Source organism: Corythoichthys intestinalis, chromosome 3, assembly GCF_030265065.1.
Source record: "Corythoichthys intestinalis isolate RoL2023-P3 chromosome 3, ASM3026506v1, whole genome shotgun sequence".
Classification (NCBI taxonomy): domain Eukaryota; kingdom Metazoa; phylum Chordata; class Actinopteri; order Syngnathiformes; family Syngnathidae; genus Corythoichthys; species Corythoichthys intestinalis.
Genome location: NC_080397.1, coordinates 33,362,780 through 33,379,342, shown reverse-complemented (window position 1 = coordinate 33,379,342; position 16,563 = coordinate 33,362,780). Strand labels below are relative to the sequence as shown.

General features: G+C 37.8%; 1 protein-coding gene across 3 annotated transcripts in view; it reads left to right on the top strand.

The window, feature by feature from the left end:
• Positions 1-3,648: 3,648 nt before the first annotated feature.
• fgfr1a (fibroblast growth factor receptor 1a) overlaps positions 3,649-16,563 on the top strand; it is a 47,855-nt gene continuing 34,940 nt past the window's right edge. For 2 of the 3 annotated variants that reach the window (XM_057831617.1, XM_057831616.1), the window contains exons 1-2: positions 3,650-4,245; positions 12,118-12,298. In XM_057831617.1, the coding sequence (XP_057687600.1) occupies positions 12,211-12,298 (88 nt within the window). In that variant the 5' untranslated portion in view covers positions 3,650-4,245; positions 12,118-12,210. Of the gene's footprint in view, positions 4,246-12,117; positions 12,299-16,563 lie in introns of all 3 variants that reach the window. The other variant, XM_057831618.1, reaches the window with a different exon arrangement.

Genomic DNA, 16,563 nt, shown 5'->3' with positions numbered 1-16,563 from the left:
TATATGATACACTGCCAATGGGTTTTCCCATTGACTGTGTATCAAATACTTGTTCTCCCCACTGTGTATGTTTGTATATATATATATATATATGTGTATATATATATATATATATATATATATATATATATATATATATATATATATATATATATATATATATTAGGGCTGTCAAAATTATCGCGTTAACGCACGGTAATTAATTTTTTAAATTAATCACGTTAAAATATTTGACGCAATTAACGCACATGTCCCGCTCAGAAAGTATTCTGCCTTTTGGTAAGTTTTACAGCAAGGCTTTTTTTGCTGTCCAACAGCGAATTCTTGTGGTCGGTTTGCGACATGGTTTATCATTTTCTTGCCAGTTCATTATGGCTGCACGACGTCTCGGGCTGATAATGTTGTGCTTATATGATCCTTGGACAAGATTTGTCCGTAAGTATGGTTGTTGTAAAGAATGTACATATTATGTTAGTAAGTGAAATGTTATATTTTTTGTATGAGACGCGTTTTGTTTATGTTTAGTGAACCTGTATAGCGTGCTAAGCTAACGTTGTTGCTAATGCAATGCTTGTGTACTTTTATTTTGTAGTTTTACGACGGTCTAAAGAGAACAATGGTTTGAGGCCATTTTATTAATAAATCAGATGAAAAAGGAAGAATTCTAATTATTAAGGCGTCTTTCACTAGCTGTCTAGCTTTGGAAAAAGTAGACGCTTCGGAGTGAGGACAGCATAGACAGATTTAAATGACAGTAAAGTGAAATGCCCACTACAGTCCTTATGTACCGTATGTTGAATGTATATATCCATCTTGTGTTTTATCTTTCCATTCCAACAATTTATTTTACAGAATATATATATCATTTACAGAAAAATATGGCATATTTTATAGATGGTTTGAATTGCGATTAACTGCGATTAATTACGATTAATTAATTTTTAAGCTGTAATTAACTCGATTAAAATTTTTAATCGTTTGACAGCCCTAATATATATATATATATATATATATATATATATATATATATATATATATATATATATATATATATATATATACAGTATACTTAGATAATATACGGTTATAATAGGGTTTTTCTTAATGCCAGTCTTCGATAAAGACTAAAACTAAAACTTTTACCTGGATACTGCTTTTTTCTTTTTGTTTTACAAAATTTAATTTATAATTTGTTGTGTGGTAATCAAAGCTTACTTATTTTGTCATACTGTAAATAGTAAAAGCTTATAAATATACATAATCAGAGATTGAAACTTTTTGTTGACCTTGTTTTGAGATAGGTCTTTGTTTTTGTACTTTATAATCTATTTTTTGTAGCACTCCATGTTGTACTCCATGTTGAGTATGTTCAGAAGAATATAAATAAAGCCATATTAAAAAAATAAATATTTTATATACTGTATATTTTTTACATTAGTAATTCGTTTTAGACATAATTTTACATTATTTTTGGTCTTAAAGGTCTTAAGGTCTTAAATAGCATTATTATGTGTATTACAATCATATTTTGAGACGATTCGACTATATACAACAATTCAGCAAAGTGCAGATGACGAGAAATTAGTCTTTTAATCTGCCGTTTAGCCATCCCTACCATTATAGGGCTCGAGCGTCCCCAACAGGTGGATGACGTCAGCGGGTGACTGGGCTCATCGGTTTTACTATACAGCCCATTGAGGGGGAATTATTCAGAACGAGGAAAACGCGACGAAGAGATCTGCAAAATTTTATTGTTTCTGTCTCTTTACTTCAATATTTTTACAGGATATTCTTTTTATCCAAGTATTTTCCCCAACTGCTAAATAAATGTCATGGTCATGACAAATAACAGTCTTGTGCTAAATGGAATATGAAATAATAAAAATGCACTTATTCAGGACGACATGGCAAAACTACTCCATAATGGTCAAAACTGTCGACTTCACCTTTACTGTCGCACCTCCCGAACGATATTTTATGACACCTAAATCGGACATATGTCATTTCCCTTCCCCGGCTTCGGAGAATGTAAACAAACCAAGAGGCATGACAGCTAGCCGACATGCTAACCCGAACCGAGTGATGTTTCAAAGTCTTCGAAGCGGAAAATCACAAATAACTAGCCCGGATTATTTGACATGACGACTGGGTTGTCGATTGTCTTCGCGGAACGGCAAACCGCCCGGCGAAGAGCAATTTACAGCTCGTCCCCCGGAGGAGGGCGGCTGCAGTTGTTGTGCAGCTAATGTGCACGAGGAGAGCTTTTTACATGCCAATCAATGATCAAACGTAAGTAGTCCTTTATTTAAAGAAAGTTTGTAGTGTTTACTTTGTAATCGCTGGATTCGTATTTGACATAATACAAAACAAAATGTTTACTCACTTCCTCGTAAGTCCAATGGTCCCACAGTAGTAGGGCTTGTTTTGGCCAATATCCACGGTGAATGGGAACCTTTTGAAACTCCTAAAAGGCGCACACGCCTCTCCCTCATACAGCAAGATTTTTCTGCAGCCGTTTAGCTGGCGTGATGCGAAAAATAAACGTATTAATCCGAAAAATCAGATGAATCCTTAGTCCTCTTACACAACAGTACGCTGTATAGTGAAGAGGACGCCTTCACCCGTACACGTCACAGCGCCCTCCTCCTCAGTGCAAGACCGAAGCCGGAAGTCACTCATTTTCATGGCGCGGGATTCAAAAAACATAATAAATATAGCGATCGCTTCCACACACATCCAAGCGGTCCATATCATTCAGGAGCATAAAATACGTATTATGAAATAAACATGCTTTTTCGTGTCACATGCACTTTAAGCAACAAAAAAACTGAGGAGCCATTTGGGAGCCGAAATTCAGTTCAGTTTAAGTTTATTGTCCCCTACGAAGGGGAAACTTGTCTTACAGCAGGTAAGCATACAGAATACAGATAACACAACCACTCATACACATACAATAAAATAACACAGACTACAAATTTAAAATGCCATAGACAGTTTTGCATCTAAGTGCAAGAATTGTGCAAAAAGCTATTTTTAGTGAGCCGAGCCAAAAGAACTGGCTCTCTAAAGAGAGCCGGAATTCCCATCACTAACTGTAATTAATTACTTTTTTTAAGTAAGATTAACAACACTGGTAATAACATTTTTAGGTGAGAAATGTTTTTTTTTTCAAAGCAGTGATTTTTTTTTTTTTGTCACATCTGAGATGCAATTGTTGGCTGTTTTCAGCAACGTACATCTAAAATAAAGACAGTGATTGTGTTAAAATGGTTCAATATGAGGTGGAATGTCTTGTTTTCTCATGTACATTTATAATTGCTCTTTACCTTAAAAAATGTTTTATCTGATTACTCGATTGAATTTGCAGTAAAATATTCTATTACTAAAATATTCGAGGCTGTAGCCCTAGTACATATATTATGGTTCTCTGGGTACTTATACTTAAGTTTCCTACCACATCAAAAAACATGCATTTTCAGGATTGACTAAATAGTTACCAATTCTGTAAATCAATTGACTCTGATTTAGGGTAGCTGACGTTGCACGACATTGTTTCATGGATTTTCCTAAATTCGCATACGTCTTTTATTTGCAAATCACAGACCGGAAGTCACCACTATTGCATTTTGTCAACTCTTCAGAGGATGCAAATCTAGTGTGAGTCAGAAAATTAAGGGGGAGGTTTGGAGTTGCACGGATTCCAGTTCACGGACCTTTTTCTTCCCATCGAAATAGTCATAAAACTTGTTTAGAAGCCCCCGGCGTGCTCCTTTCCTTTCTCGTGAGGAATAAAACAAACAACAAGCGACGTAAAGGACTAGTGGCCTAAAAGAGTATTTTCTTCGTAGGCGAAAGGACCGCGATTCATCGTGAGTGAAGAAGTTGTGATCAATGGAGGATCGAACCAGTAAAGTTGGCCAACATTGTTTGTGTTAGCAGTACTTTAAAAGAATACTTGCGGGTGGAAAAATCTGAGTGCATCCCACATTCTTCACCAGATCATTCGAAATCTGTTTCATCACTCGGAAGTTTTGTTCCGCTTTCTCCTTGGTATTTAATCTGGCACGCGCGCTTTCTTCCCATTGCGAGTTTGGGATAATATGATCGAGTTTGTTAGCTAAACTTCTACACTTGCGGCTCCCTCATTGTGACTGGAATTACTCCTGTTTTTGAGGAAGTTTTTCTGCAGCCAATCTCAGTCCCGGAGTGTTCTCAGTAGACCAACGCTGGCTGGCCGCCCGTAAGGTGAGCTTCTCTCTTTCTTATTCCCCAAACACGTTTTTATTGTGTGTTGACGTGCTGTGGGGCCAGCATTGTTTCCCGCTGCAATTTGAGATCCTACTGATAAGGGAACTCTCTTTAAGGAATGCACAAATGAATCATTTTCTTCCCTTAGGACACGTATTTGAGATCCTTAAGAGAAATGTTTACGTTTATACATCTTTAATAGGAGTGGGAACCTCTTGGTACCACACGATACGATACGATTTGCGATGCAAAGCTCACGATAACTATGATCTGACGATATGGCGATACAACGACTGTCGATACATTGGCCAAGAAATCTTTCTAGGATATTCTACAAGCAACTAATAAACAGAAAAACGCAATTTTCATCCTTCGGATGTGTGTTTATCACTTGTAGACGTCCAATCCATTTGAACTGGGAGGGTGGCAGCGAATGAACATTCGTTCATTCGCTGCCATCCCTCCCACTTCAAACTGATTGAACGTCTATGGACGTCAGTGGCAGCGAATGCCAGGCAATGAGGTAATTTTGGGCCATTTAAGGTCTTTTACCTGTTGGTTTTCAGTTACTTCCTGTTGATTTTGGGGTATTTTATGGGTCACTTTCTGTTTATTTTGAGTTACAGAACAGGAAGTGACCTGGGAATCACCCAAATAAATAGGCAGTGACGCAAACTCAACATAAACGACCTGTAAATGCCCTAAAATGAGCAGCAAGTGACCTGTAAATGCCCCGAAAATCGGACTGAATGACTGTGACTGCTCTAGCTTTGAATAAACGAACGTTCCCAGTCTAAATGGATTGGGCGTCGAGCACCGTCAATGGCAGCCTTAGAGTTAACAGAGACACTATTACGGTGGAAGATTTTGGTAGCAACTTGATGGTCCTTTTTTTTTTTTTTTTCATTTTAAAAACAGACACATTTTTAAAACAATATCTCGATTCTTGACAGGAGCATATCGATAACCTTTTGGGATACAAAGTATATATATATATATATATATATATATATATATATATATATATATCACATAACCATTTCGATATTTTGTCACACTTTAATACTAAATACTTAAATACTAAAGTAAATACTTTAATACTAAAGTATTTGCAAAACCTTCCAGACATGTCGCTTTATGATTGCAATAAAGAAAAGGTAAATATTATTATTAATTACTCAGTTTTTAGGAATATTTTCTTCTCTGTTTTCTTGTAAGATTTATTTGCTTTTCACAGTATAGGGGGAAAAAACACCCAGGAACCCCCCTTCCCCCCCAAACACCACACACTGTGTAGATGCAATATGCCTCTACAACACTGCATCTTAATGTTCTATAGTTCTTTGTCCACCATGCCAAATGGCTCCTCGAGAGCTTAAACAAATTCCACTCTGGCTACTCATAAGGAAATGCTGTCAAGTTATCCTTGAGGAATGTCAATTTTGAATTGGCTCGCATGAAATCTGTCAAAAGGCTGACTGAGAGCAGTTATATAGAGTTTTACAAACGTGTAAAGGCTGCTACAGATGATTTTCTCAGGTGGCAATTTTCTCTCCTCATAACATTCCATGTAACTGAAAGTATTCTTTCGTCAGATATGTTTTTCCTTGGTGAGTTTTTCTTGATCCAAATGCTTGCAATGTTTTGTTCAGATTAGAAACATTGTAAAGTTTTGTAACATGGAAGTTCCAAATTCTTAAGACAATCATTTCTGTGTTGTGACGTTGGTTGACTTCTCCTTTACATGTATTTTGCAAGATGATATTTATTACAATTTCGTCACAAATGTACTAACCACTTGCAGCGGTTTTACAAACATTTTTGTGAATGAGAACAACTTGATTAGTCAACATTGATGGTTGTGGAATAAAAAACAAACAAACAAACAAACATATTTTTATACATTTATTTTGTAGCAAAATTTTTTCAATGGCATCCAATCCATTTTCACTGGGAGGGCTGAGAGCGAAAGTAATTGGCTGGCAGTATGATATAGTATTGTCCTTATCTGAAACTCTGTATCGGTACTGGCGATCGATGCGGTTAGTTTTGGATTATCAGACAGTGTCATATTTGTTCAAAAGATCGCATCCGATCCAGTTTTCAGCACAGTCATGCTTTTTGACTGCTGTAAATAAAACCTAGTTGATTTTTTATTTATTTATTTTTTTAAATGTCTGCTGTTGGGACTACTTCCCTTTATAAACCGAAGACCTAAAAGAGTATCCTGTAATAATTGTAAGCAGATCATTTCTCAAAGACGTACCTGTTAGGCTCACTTTAATGCATTGTCGTTTACTCCATTATTGTTGTATTATTTTCGATTGTCAAAATATAAGTATCGAGCGTCGAAGATCGATGCATATACCTACCAAATTTAATTGTGATCCATCCAGGAATAACGGAGGAATAGCTCAAAATGATACTGTACACACCAACAACTACAACAAGAGTAGGGACTTGAGAGGCCTTCAGCCTCTAAAAAGCTGTATCCGGGCATCCTCGTATGTTTTTACTTTATCACATGCTTGGTAAAATCAATGTGTGTACATAATTGATATTTAATGCTTGTAGTACTAATTACACTGAGCAACCACCCCTATGTTGCTGTAAGGTCTATTTCTGCTTCTATGGTTGTCGTTGCCTTGTCCTCTCAACATAAAAGTTTCTTCTCTCATGCCATTATAACTTCCCTTGCAGAAAGCTGTAGAGAAGACCAAACACCCTTGTTAGCTGGGGCTAATTCTGTTGATGCCTTAGATTTCCTGACATCATACTTGAATGTGGTTTGAATATCATGTTGGTTAGCTTTGAATGGGCGAGTTGGTGCCTTTCCCAGTTAATTTTTGGTGAAGGGCAGGTTACACCTTGTACTGGTATCTAGCCAAGCCCAACATAGTGTATATACTTATATACTTTTATTGTTGACGGAAAACCATAATTTAAACTCACCAAAGCACAATTTAGTGTCTTTAATTAACCTACTATGCATGTTTTTGGAATGTGGGAAGAAACCACACAAGCAGGAGACGAACATACAAACTCCTCATGAAGGCCGAACTAGGATTTGAACATAACAAAATCTGTGCGGTGGATGTGCTTACCACTTGTTCCGTGGTCTTTTTATGAAATATTATTTCCCAGATTCCCATCCCATGTGGAAATGTAAACACTATGCACAATGCTCACAGTCAAAGGCATTTTGGATATGCATGTGAACCAAATGGCAATGTGTGAAGCAGCTTGACATTGATTGTTTTTACGTTTAAGTGTAATCTCTTGGAATGCAGGTGGTGAACCACATCTCTAAATTGCCAGTCTGTAGGGTGAAAGTTTAGTATACACCCTTAGCCTTGGTGAAATAGTTTAATATGCTGTTGTTCAACTGAGAAGTGGCTACTGAATGGCGTACCGCAAGTTACACGTCACTTTTGCTCATTAATATTCATGATGTTAGCAATTGCTGCTAGGCGGGTCAACCTCCCGTTTGTCCCTAGTAGTAAATGCATGGAAATACTGTACAAACAAGATGTTTGCTGATCTAAACCTACCAATTCTGTCTTAGAATAATGTCCCTGGTGCCAAATTCACAGGTAAAAATGTGGAAGAACATACATGTTCGGTTAAAGCAGTACTTCTCAAATAGTGGGGCGCGCCCCCCCAGGGGGGTGCAGAGCAATGCCAGGGGTGGCGCATGTGACCTCGGGGAACATGTTTTTTTGTTTTGTTTTTTTTTTTGTTTTTTTTTTGCCGTACTAGAATAAAGTATACTTGCACATCCACTCAGTGGGTGGCAGTGGCGCTCTCATTTTCAGAGTGCGCGCAGTATTTTTGAACTAAGCAAGAGCACAGCACACAGAAAAGTGATATGAAGAGCGGTGCGCTGTTCGAAAGCAGTTTTCCGGCCGGGTTCACGCAGCGACCCACTGTCTTCTCCGGTTCTCTCGTGTCCGCCCGAGGAGTGCCGTTTTCGGCTTGGGATCGTCATGACGACCGCCCTCACCTACGGTTCTCCCTCGGCCGCCGAGAATGCGCTTTTTTCGGGCCGTTTGCCTTTTGGCTTTGACTTTTAATATAGTGGGAGATGAGGAAAGACCACTGTTTACCGAGTCAAAAAATGATTATAGCGGACAGTCTGAAGCCAAATCAATTAAGACGCCACTTAAAGACATTAGACCTCAATCTCATTGATAAGCCGCTTGATTGTTTTTCAGCGAAAACATGCCGAATATTGCCAATTGTCACAATCGTCCCGCTTTGTCAGTGTTATATCAGTAAACCTGTGAGCACTGTGGTGATACTGTGAGCAGCGAAAAAAAACTGTCCTTCTGTCCAAATACACTTTTTTTCTTCTATTCAGTTTTGTTTATTTGGTCACATTTTTTGGCATATTGTCCTCCAGAGTAACCATTTCTAATCAATTTGAACTTTTTATTATTTACTGATTTTATTACATTTTATTTTTCAGTATCAAATGGTCAAAAATGTACCTTGAGTGTATTTTTACAGTTTGGATGTGACTTTTTTTTTTTAATTCAGGCAAATTGATGCGCGTTAAGTCTTTTCTGTTACAAACAAAACAATGTTAAAAAAGTTATACTTTATTATAAGTTGATCTATGTTACTTTTTTCTTTAATAGAAAAAAAGGACACAATGTTAGGCTGAGGCGTACTTATATCAGTAATATTATAGACAAATGATACTATTTACAGTGGCAGCAGAGAGTTGGGGGGGGGCGTGAAAAATTTACGTCTTCCTTGGGGGGGCGTAACAGAAAATAATTGAGAAGCACTGGGTTAAAGTGATGGCTTGTGTGTCGAGGGCTGAAAAAGACGGGAAAAAGAGCCGACCTGATCCAGAGTTAGCTTTTTAATCGACACCTTTTTCTTGTGTGCATTGCCTTACGCCACTGACAATGACATTCTCCTGTTTCAACAATCTATCCTTTACCACCATATGCCCTGTCTTTCTTATATATTATAAACTTGGTTGTCTTACATCTCTGACCGTTCTTGGGGGTAATTTAGATTGCTATTATGCTATTATTTTGTGTAGCGATCGCAAATGCTACTCAGCGAGAGCCCACAAACACTTTTAATTTTTTAATTAGTAACAAATCTTAATTCTATAATTTATTTACTTCCCCCCGATTGAAGTTGTTTTTTTACAACAGAAAAGGTAACAGTAGCAGTCAGATACCGCTTTAATTTTTTTCAGGTCATTCATTGTCAGACAGAAGCTGCACGGCAAAACGCCACGCTAAAAAATAAGTAAACATTTCAAAATGGCTTACCTCTTCGTCCTTTTTAGCACCATCGCCCCCCACAAAATGTTTACTGCATATGAAATGTGAATGGCTTCACCTTGCTGGTGTTTAACTGGTCTTTTGGACGTCCGCGCAAGTTGATTCATTCATTCATTCATTCATTTTCCATGCCGCTTATTCCTCACGAGGGTCGCGGAGGTGCTGGAGCCTATCCCAGCTAACTTCGGGCAGTAGGCAGGGGACACCCTGAATTGGTTGCCAGCCAATCGCAGGGCACAAGGAGACACACAACCATTCACGCACACACTCACACCTACGGACAATTTAGAGTGTTCAATCAGCCTACCATGCATGTTTTTGGGATGTGGGAGGAAACCGGAGTTCCCGGAGGAAACCCACGCAGGCACGGGGAGAACATGCAAACTCCACACAGGAAGGCCGAAGCCCGGGATTGAACCCTTGATCTCAGAACTGTGAGGCAGACGTGCTAACCACTCAGCCACCGTGCCGCCCAAGTTGATTCAGTCTTCACATTTTTTTCCTCCAAGTTTTTGGTTTCTGGAAACGTATGAAGAAAACATCCTTCATATGTCGTAAAAATCTAGTCGTTTTTACAAGTTCCATAGCAGCAGTGTTTGATCGGCATGTTCTTTTTTGAAAGATTGCCGGAGAAAACAAGCAGAAATAACATGGATTGTATGCGAGGGCATGTCTATAATGACCAACTTCCGCGTTAAAATGGCGACGTCACGGTCTAAGAATAGCATTCTTGCGGTACGCTATTAGGGATTGGAGGTATTTTTTTGGCTGGATGGCAATAAGCAATTATGGTGCAGGTTATTTCTGATACTTTGTGGACTCAAGATAGATGTGTTCTATACAATTTCCAATTGCAATATTCTTTACAATTTTAAGCAAAATCACAGAAATGTTTACTCATATACCATGACCATTATGACCTGTATCTGGAAGAGTCAAGCTCAGAATTACATTTTCTTGCAGTCTTTTCATTTCACATTTTTTGTGTCATTTCAAGCCAGATGATGCCCATTTAACTATAGGAGTATAAATCATTTTAGGTTTAACAGAATAACGTTTAAGCATTTAATACTAATAGCTTACTTTTTCTATTTACTTTTAGGGTATATATGCACACTATTGTCTTGTTAGCAGGCTAACGCATAGTGGTAACAATGACACCATCAAGTACATTTGTTGCATTAATTCTGTAAAACTACTGTGAATTACGTACCACCTATTGCTCCAGTTCTCCAGCTATTGGCAAAGCGGTCCAATGATCCATGTCTGATTTAATGAGCCATTTTCAGATTCACAGTACATTAAATCTATTAATGGTCTATGAATAAATTGTTTAAGTCAGATCACATTCAGTCTGGTCTTTGCAAACCAAGTGACAGTGTCAACGCTGAATATATGCGTAGTCAAACACTCTAGTTTGACTTCCACACTCATGGGAGCTAGCGATGACAGAGGTCTGTGTCACACTTTGAACATGCATCATCTTCCTCCTCGCTGACTGGTGGCCAAGGTGCCAGGGAACGCGCTGTCTTGCCGCAGGAGCACTTTTTTGGAGTCATCCCAAAGAATGAGTCACTTCTTACGAAACCGCGATGACCAAGCCTCTTCGTCACCCTTGGATCCCCGTGGTCCAACTTGGTGTTCTCGGAAAGTGAAAATGAATGGGTTTAAGGGGGCCAAGAGTACCTTTTGAAAAAAATAACACTCACTGGTGATTAATTCCTAAACGAAACCACAGCTGCAAGAGAACTTTGATCTGAGTAAACAAATAAAACCAATTAGGGCTTTGACTCATATGTGACATTTGTGATTTTACTACTGACTAAAAGAAGTTCTCATAGCAAAATTAATTAAAACTAATCTTGAAGCTTTCTGCAGTAGTCAGACAGCCACGCAAAATACGTAATGTGCGTGTATGTGTGTGTGTGGCAGACAAACCCACAAGTCTGTCCATGTAGTGTATTGGAGCAAATGGTTGTTGAGGCTCTTGGCCCAAAACCAAATGTTAGGTGATAGATCTTCAAGTGTGGAAATGATGTCTCTCTACAACGGTGTCACCTAACACGATGTAGTTTTTTTGGTCTTTAACAGATTCCTCAAGGGGGGTAGGGGCAAGTGTTAATCTCTGAGGCCAGATGCTTGGGGGTGATGATGCAAACAGATGTGCACGTGTGTGGGTCAGTCACAGGACTCCTTTTTGCTTGGTGTATTTGTAAGAAAAAGACAAGCTTGAAAAAAGGGTTAGGGTTAGGAAGAAAAAAAAAAGATCTTCAACAATTATTCAAATGTTTTGATCAGAGACTAGCTTCTTCTGTCAAGCTACGTCATTTTGGCCTGCGCTAAAAGTGCTTGCATTTCTCGTCAGTGTTTATGAATAACAAGGTACTTAAAGTACCTCTCTGAAGTTTGCAGTCATTAACTTTATTATTACAGTGTCCTTGTTTTTAATTAGTCTATTTTTCATTTACTTTCATTACTTGTGCTTTTACACGTTTGCTCTTGGATGGGTTGTTGTTTTCAGAAACCAGACAGACAGTTAAAATTGTGCTTGTTTTCTCCACAGTTCAAATTTGCAAATGACCCACTGCTGATCCTCCAAAGTTCTGAATGGAGTTCCAGTCACAGAAAAGCCAACAATTATAGCTCCCTCAACAGGATGCTGATGAGGCCAAGTGTACTTTTGTTACTGGCTTTCCTTGCCCAGGTTTTAAGGACACAGTGCCGCCCTGCAATTCCTGATGAAGGTAAGTTTATGAGATAAACTTCTTCTTTTACTCTACTTTAGTTCTTGTATTTTTAGAGCTGATTGAAGTGAACTCTTAAGTCTTCTTTATCTTTTCTCTTGATAAATAGCCCGTTGATAAGCAAAGCGTTGTCATTTGAACTGGAATTCATTTGACACACATGCACACCATATTTAGTTAAGGCTGCCCTTTGTTGCAAGAGAGTCCTCCATTTATGGAGCTTTAAAGCAAAAGACAAGGTTTTGATCAAGTGCATTCCAGCGGAAATAATCGAAGAAAAGGAAAGAAACAAATTGTATTTCATTTTTGTCATGTATAATAGTCGTGAAAAACTTCAAAAGAAGCCAATATTTCCAGGAAGTTGGCAAAATAACTGTTGCCAGACATTTTAAATGCTAGTACGTACTATTTTAGCAAATCAAATGCGAGTATTTCAGATTATCCCGCTTACTCGACACGCTACCCACTGTAATGTGCGTGTCCATTGGAGAAACAAGTTTTAATGGACCAGAAATGTGAAGCAGACTTTGTCTGAGTCAGAGAAAGAAAGAAAGACAGACAGACATACTGCACAGGCACAGAAACTGTTTATTTTCTGAATTAACTTTTACCTATTTTGAGTGTATAAGCGCATGTGGCGCGAGTGGCGTCAGGTTTGTCGCACAATGGTTGTGCTCAAAGGCGGTGTCATTATTTTGCATGTGAACTTTATTTTCCTAATTATCATTGTTCTAAGACATTTGTGGTTTCCATATTTAGTTTCTTTGATTAACAATATTTCACATAATTATTAATAACTTTTTACAAAAGGCAATCACAAGGCGTGCTGGGAATTCCAGCACCAATTCCATCATGGTCACTCCAACCATGCGATGCGGGATGTATTCAAAATAATCGGAAATAGCAGTGTACACCAAACAGAGGAAGACATGTAACCTACACAGAAATGCAGTTGTTACATTATTTATTTTAATTAATAATGATATTATTATTATATTATTGTTATTATTATTATAACGTATTGGCCCGAATATAAGACGGCCCTGATTTAAAGACGACCCCCTCTTTTTCAAGACTCAAGTTTGAAAAAAGACTTTTTGAACCCCAAATCAATTTTTATACAGAAAATAATTACATTACATCCGAAACAAATGATTATAACAACATATTTGAGAGAAAAAGCATGTCATTTTGCCTCATTCAAATCTTAATATCTGAAAATTTAAATATGTAAACTGAAGTGCAATCACATTCGTAAATGAATGGCTTCTGGTTTTTGAAATGTAAATAAACCAATCTATCGTAATAAAACAAACAAAATTGCAATAACTGCATTAACCATCAAAGTGAAGTCTAACTGTAACTGTAGTCTTGAAACAAATCTGAATGAGGAAAAACAATGCAATAAAATAATGCACACTGGTTCAACTTGAGAGTAGCTGAGATCTGTCATGACAGAACATCGCTTCAATGATATCTGGCACCATCTAGCGTCGTGAATGGGGAGAGTAGCTGAGATCTCTCATGACAGAACATTGCTTCAATGATACCTGGCGCCATCTAACGTTGTGAATGGGTATAATGTCTAGACCGCAAATATAAGACGACCCCTTCTTTTTCAGTCTTATTTCAATGCAAAAAAACACGGTTTTATATTCGGGCCAATACGGTAATCCTTTAAGTCTCATGTCGTCATTGTAATTTCAAGCTGTTTTTAAACCCTTTAACACCGAACGTTTCGGCAGCGACGTGTTTACGCATATCATCTTTGAAGCTTCGTCACGGTGTAATTACGTCACCCACGTGCCGCTGGTTGGTCTCGTTTGAAAGTGCGGAAGTTGATGTCCACACCAGTTTTTATTTGAAGTCAATCGGCCAAGAAAAACGGGAGATAATGTCATTTGAGTTTTATAGTTTTATTGCACTCATAAATATGCATTAAAACGCTGCATGGACCATGTATCCATCTCCATATTTCCATCATTTCTTGTCCTTTTTCAAAACCGAAAGCAGCACAAAAACTACCTATCCCAAAAGCCGTTGTGATGTCAAGAAAGACGAACCGAATGTTATCATTTTTAATACATTTCTGAGCGAGGCACCAACTATTGAAAGGGAGGCATGCGAAGCAAGCAACGGCCGCAATGGTTGGTTTGAGCGAACGACTTTGAAATGTGCAGAATTAATCTAAAATTACATTTACCGCAAGCTAATGCATTATTTCATTAACTCAAGGAAGAAGGTGAGCCGTATTTGTCATTGTTTTCTTGGGATGAGTCGGCGTCTCGGCGAGTAGAAGTGACAGCAGCGCGCAAAGCTGCAAATGGCGAAAGAGTAGGCTGTGTGACGTTGTGTGTGACGCAGCTCCGTGACCTGTTCAAGAAGCTTTATTGAGTGCGCAAAAAAAAAAAAACTTTATTGTGTTGCATGCCTTAAAATTTTGAATTGAACTGAACTACTTGTCAATATTTCTTAAAATACTTTTTTCCAAAGTTATTCATATTTTTTCTTCACTATAATCTTGTCAATTTTTATGTAGATGTGTGTTCAAGAAGATTGATTGCATGTACGTATATACTTTTAATAAGGTGATGGGTACAACACCTAACTTCACAAAGAGATATCCTCCAAACCATTTTTGTGTTAGATGATATATATAATTTTTTTCCGTCACTATTTTGCACAGTATATAATTTGTTTTGACCGTAGTATGTGTAAAGGCCAAAAACGCCTATGACCATACCTGCTGTTTGTGTTGAATTGTCAACATAAAACTATTCAATCTTATTTTTTTCAATTGAATGTTTATCCTAACAAGTTGAATAAATATTATCAAGCTTCAAAACGGTTGGTCGAGCATGTTTGGTTGTCAATGGCACATCAACATTAAAAATTTTGAAAAAAGATTTCGGGATTTTTTTGTCTTTTTGGGTCCAAAATGTGGATGATAATTGGTCAGTGAAGAAAACAACAGTTTAGACATGAAGTTCAAGGTGTCCTGAAAAAAGGGACCCAACTTGGCCAATGTAAACAATTTTTTCTTTGAAATATGAAGGGAACATCAAATGCATGCAAATTCGGCCAAAATAGGCTTAGGTGTTAAAGGGTTAAGCATTTTTTTTTTTTTAATTGGTTTTCATAACTTGCGTGCTAAAAAAAAAAAAGATTGTATTTTGGCCTAAAATATCGGCTTACTAAATCGGTTTTAGATATCAGCAATCGGCTGAAAACTTTTTTTAGATATCGGCATTTGAAAATCCCATATCGGTCGACCTCTTGTTAAAACCACTCGCAAGTAGTAGGAAATAAGGTGATGTGGTGAAACAGAAATTGTAATATGTGTCTTTTGGAAAGGTGTCATTTCCGTAATAGCTAGCTAACTTGTGGGTCGAAGGTTTTGGATGTTGACGCACCATAGATGGATGTGGGAATTGACAGAGGGATATCACCTCAACTTATAATTGGAATAATGAAGCAAGAGGTGCCCTAAAATACATTTGTAAAGGATGCATTTTAGCAAATGGTGGGACAGGCTAAAGTAAATGAGTCCCATCTGTATCTCAGGGCAGCCCCACTATCAAGGATTTCTTCTCTTTTTCTCCAGTAAAGGTCTTTTCAGAGTAGTAGCAGCAGCGGCAATGCACAAATGAGCTGGCACCCCGCTTGCCAGCGTGACCAAATTTGGAAGTGGAGACATAACAGCATTTCAGGAACTAAACATCGAGGTTTTAGTGTGGACGAGTCCTATGGTTCCCCTCGCGAAGAGACCTATTTTTCAATATTTCATGTAGCCTTCATGCTGACAGAAAAGCTATTTTGTGCTTCTCTGACCCGCAGTTAAACATAAGGGTTATGGAAAATGATTGTCTTCAAGGATAGCTATATTTGCACATTATTATTTGTGTGGGGGAGTATGAGACACTTCCCAGTTCTTATCCAACATATGGCCAGGTATTATCTATGCATCTCTGTGCTTTTCGTCTTGCTCCCCCACTGACTACATCTTGGGAATGCTTCACTTTTCCTCACTTCCCTGCTGGGTGACAGATGACTTCAGCTGTCGACAAACAATCACAGAACAAGCATTTGGTTTCATTCCTTTTGTCTTGAACAGGGAACAAACTTGTGGAAATTATGGAAATTGTTAACTAGCATCGTACAGATGTTTTTATAATTTGTTTTTAAAATTCACGTTGTATGTTGCTCATAAAGGAAAATACTTTTGTCAGAACAAATTAAATAAATTATTTCCCTCCAAGGCCACA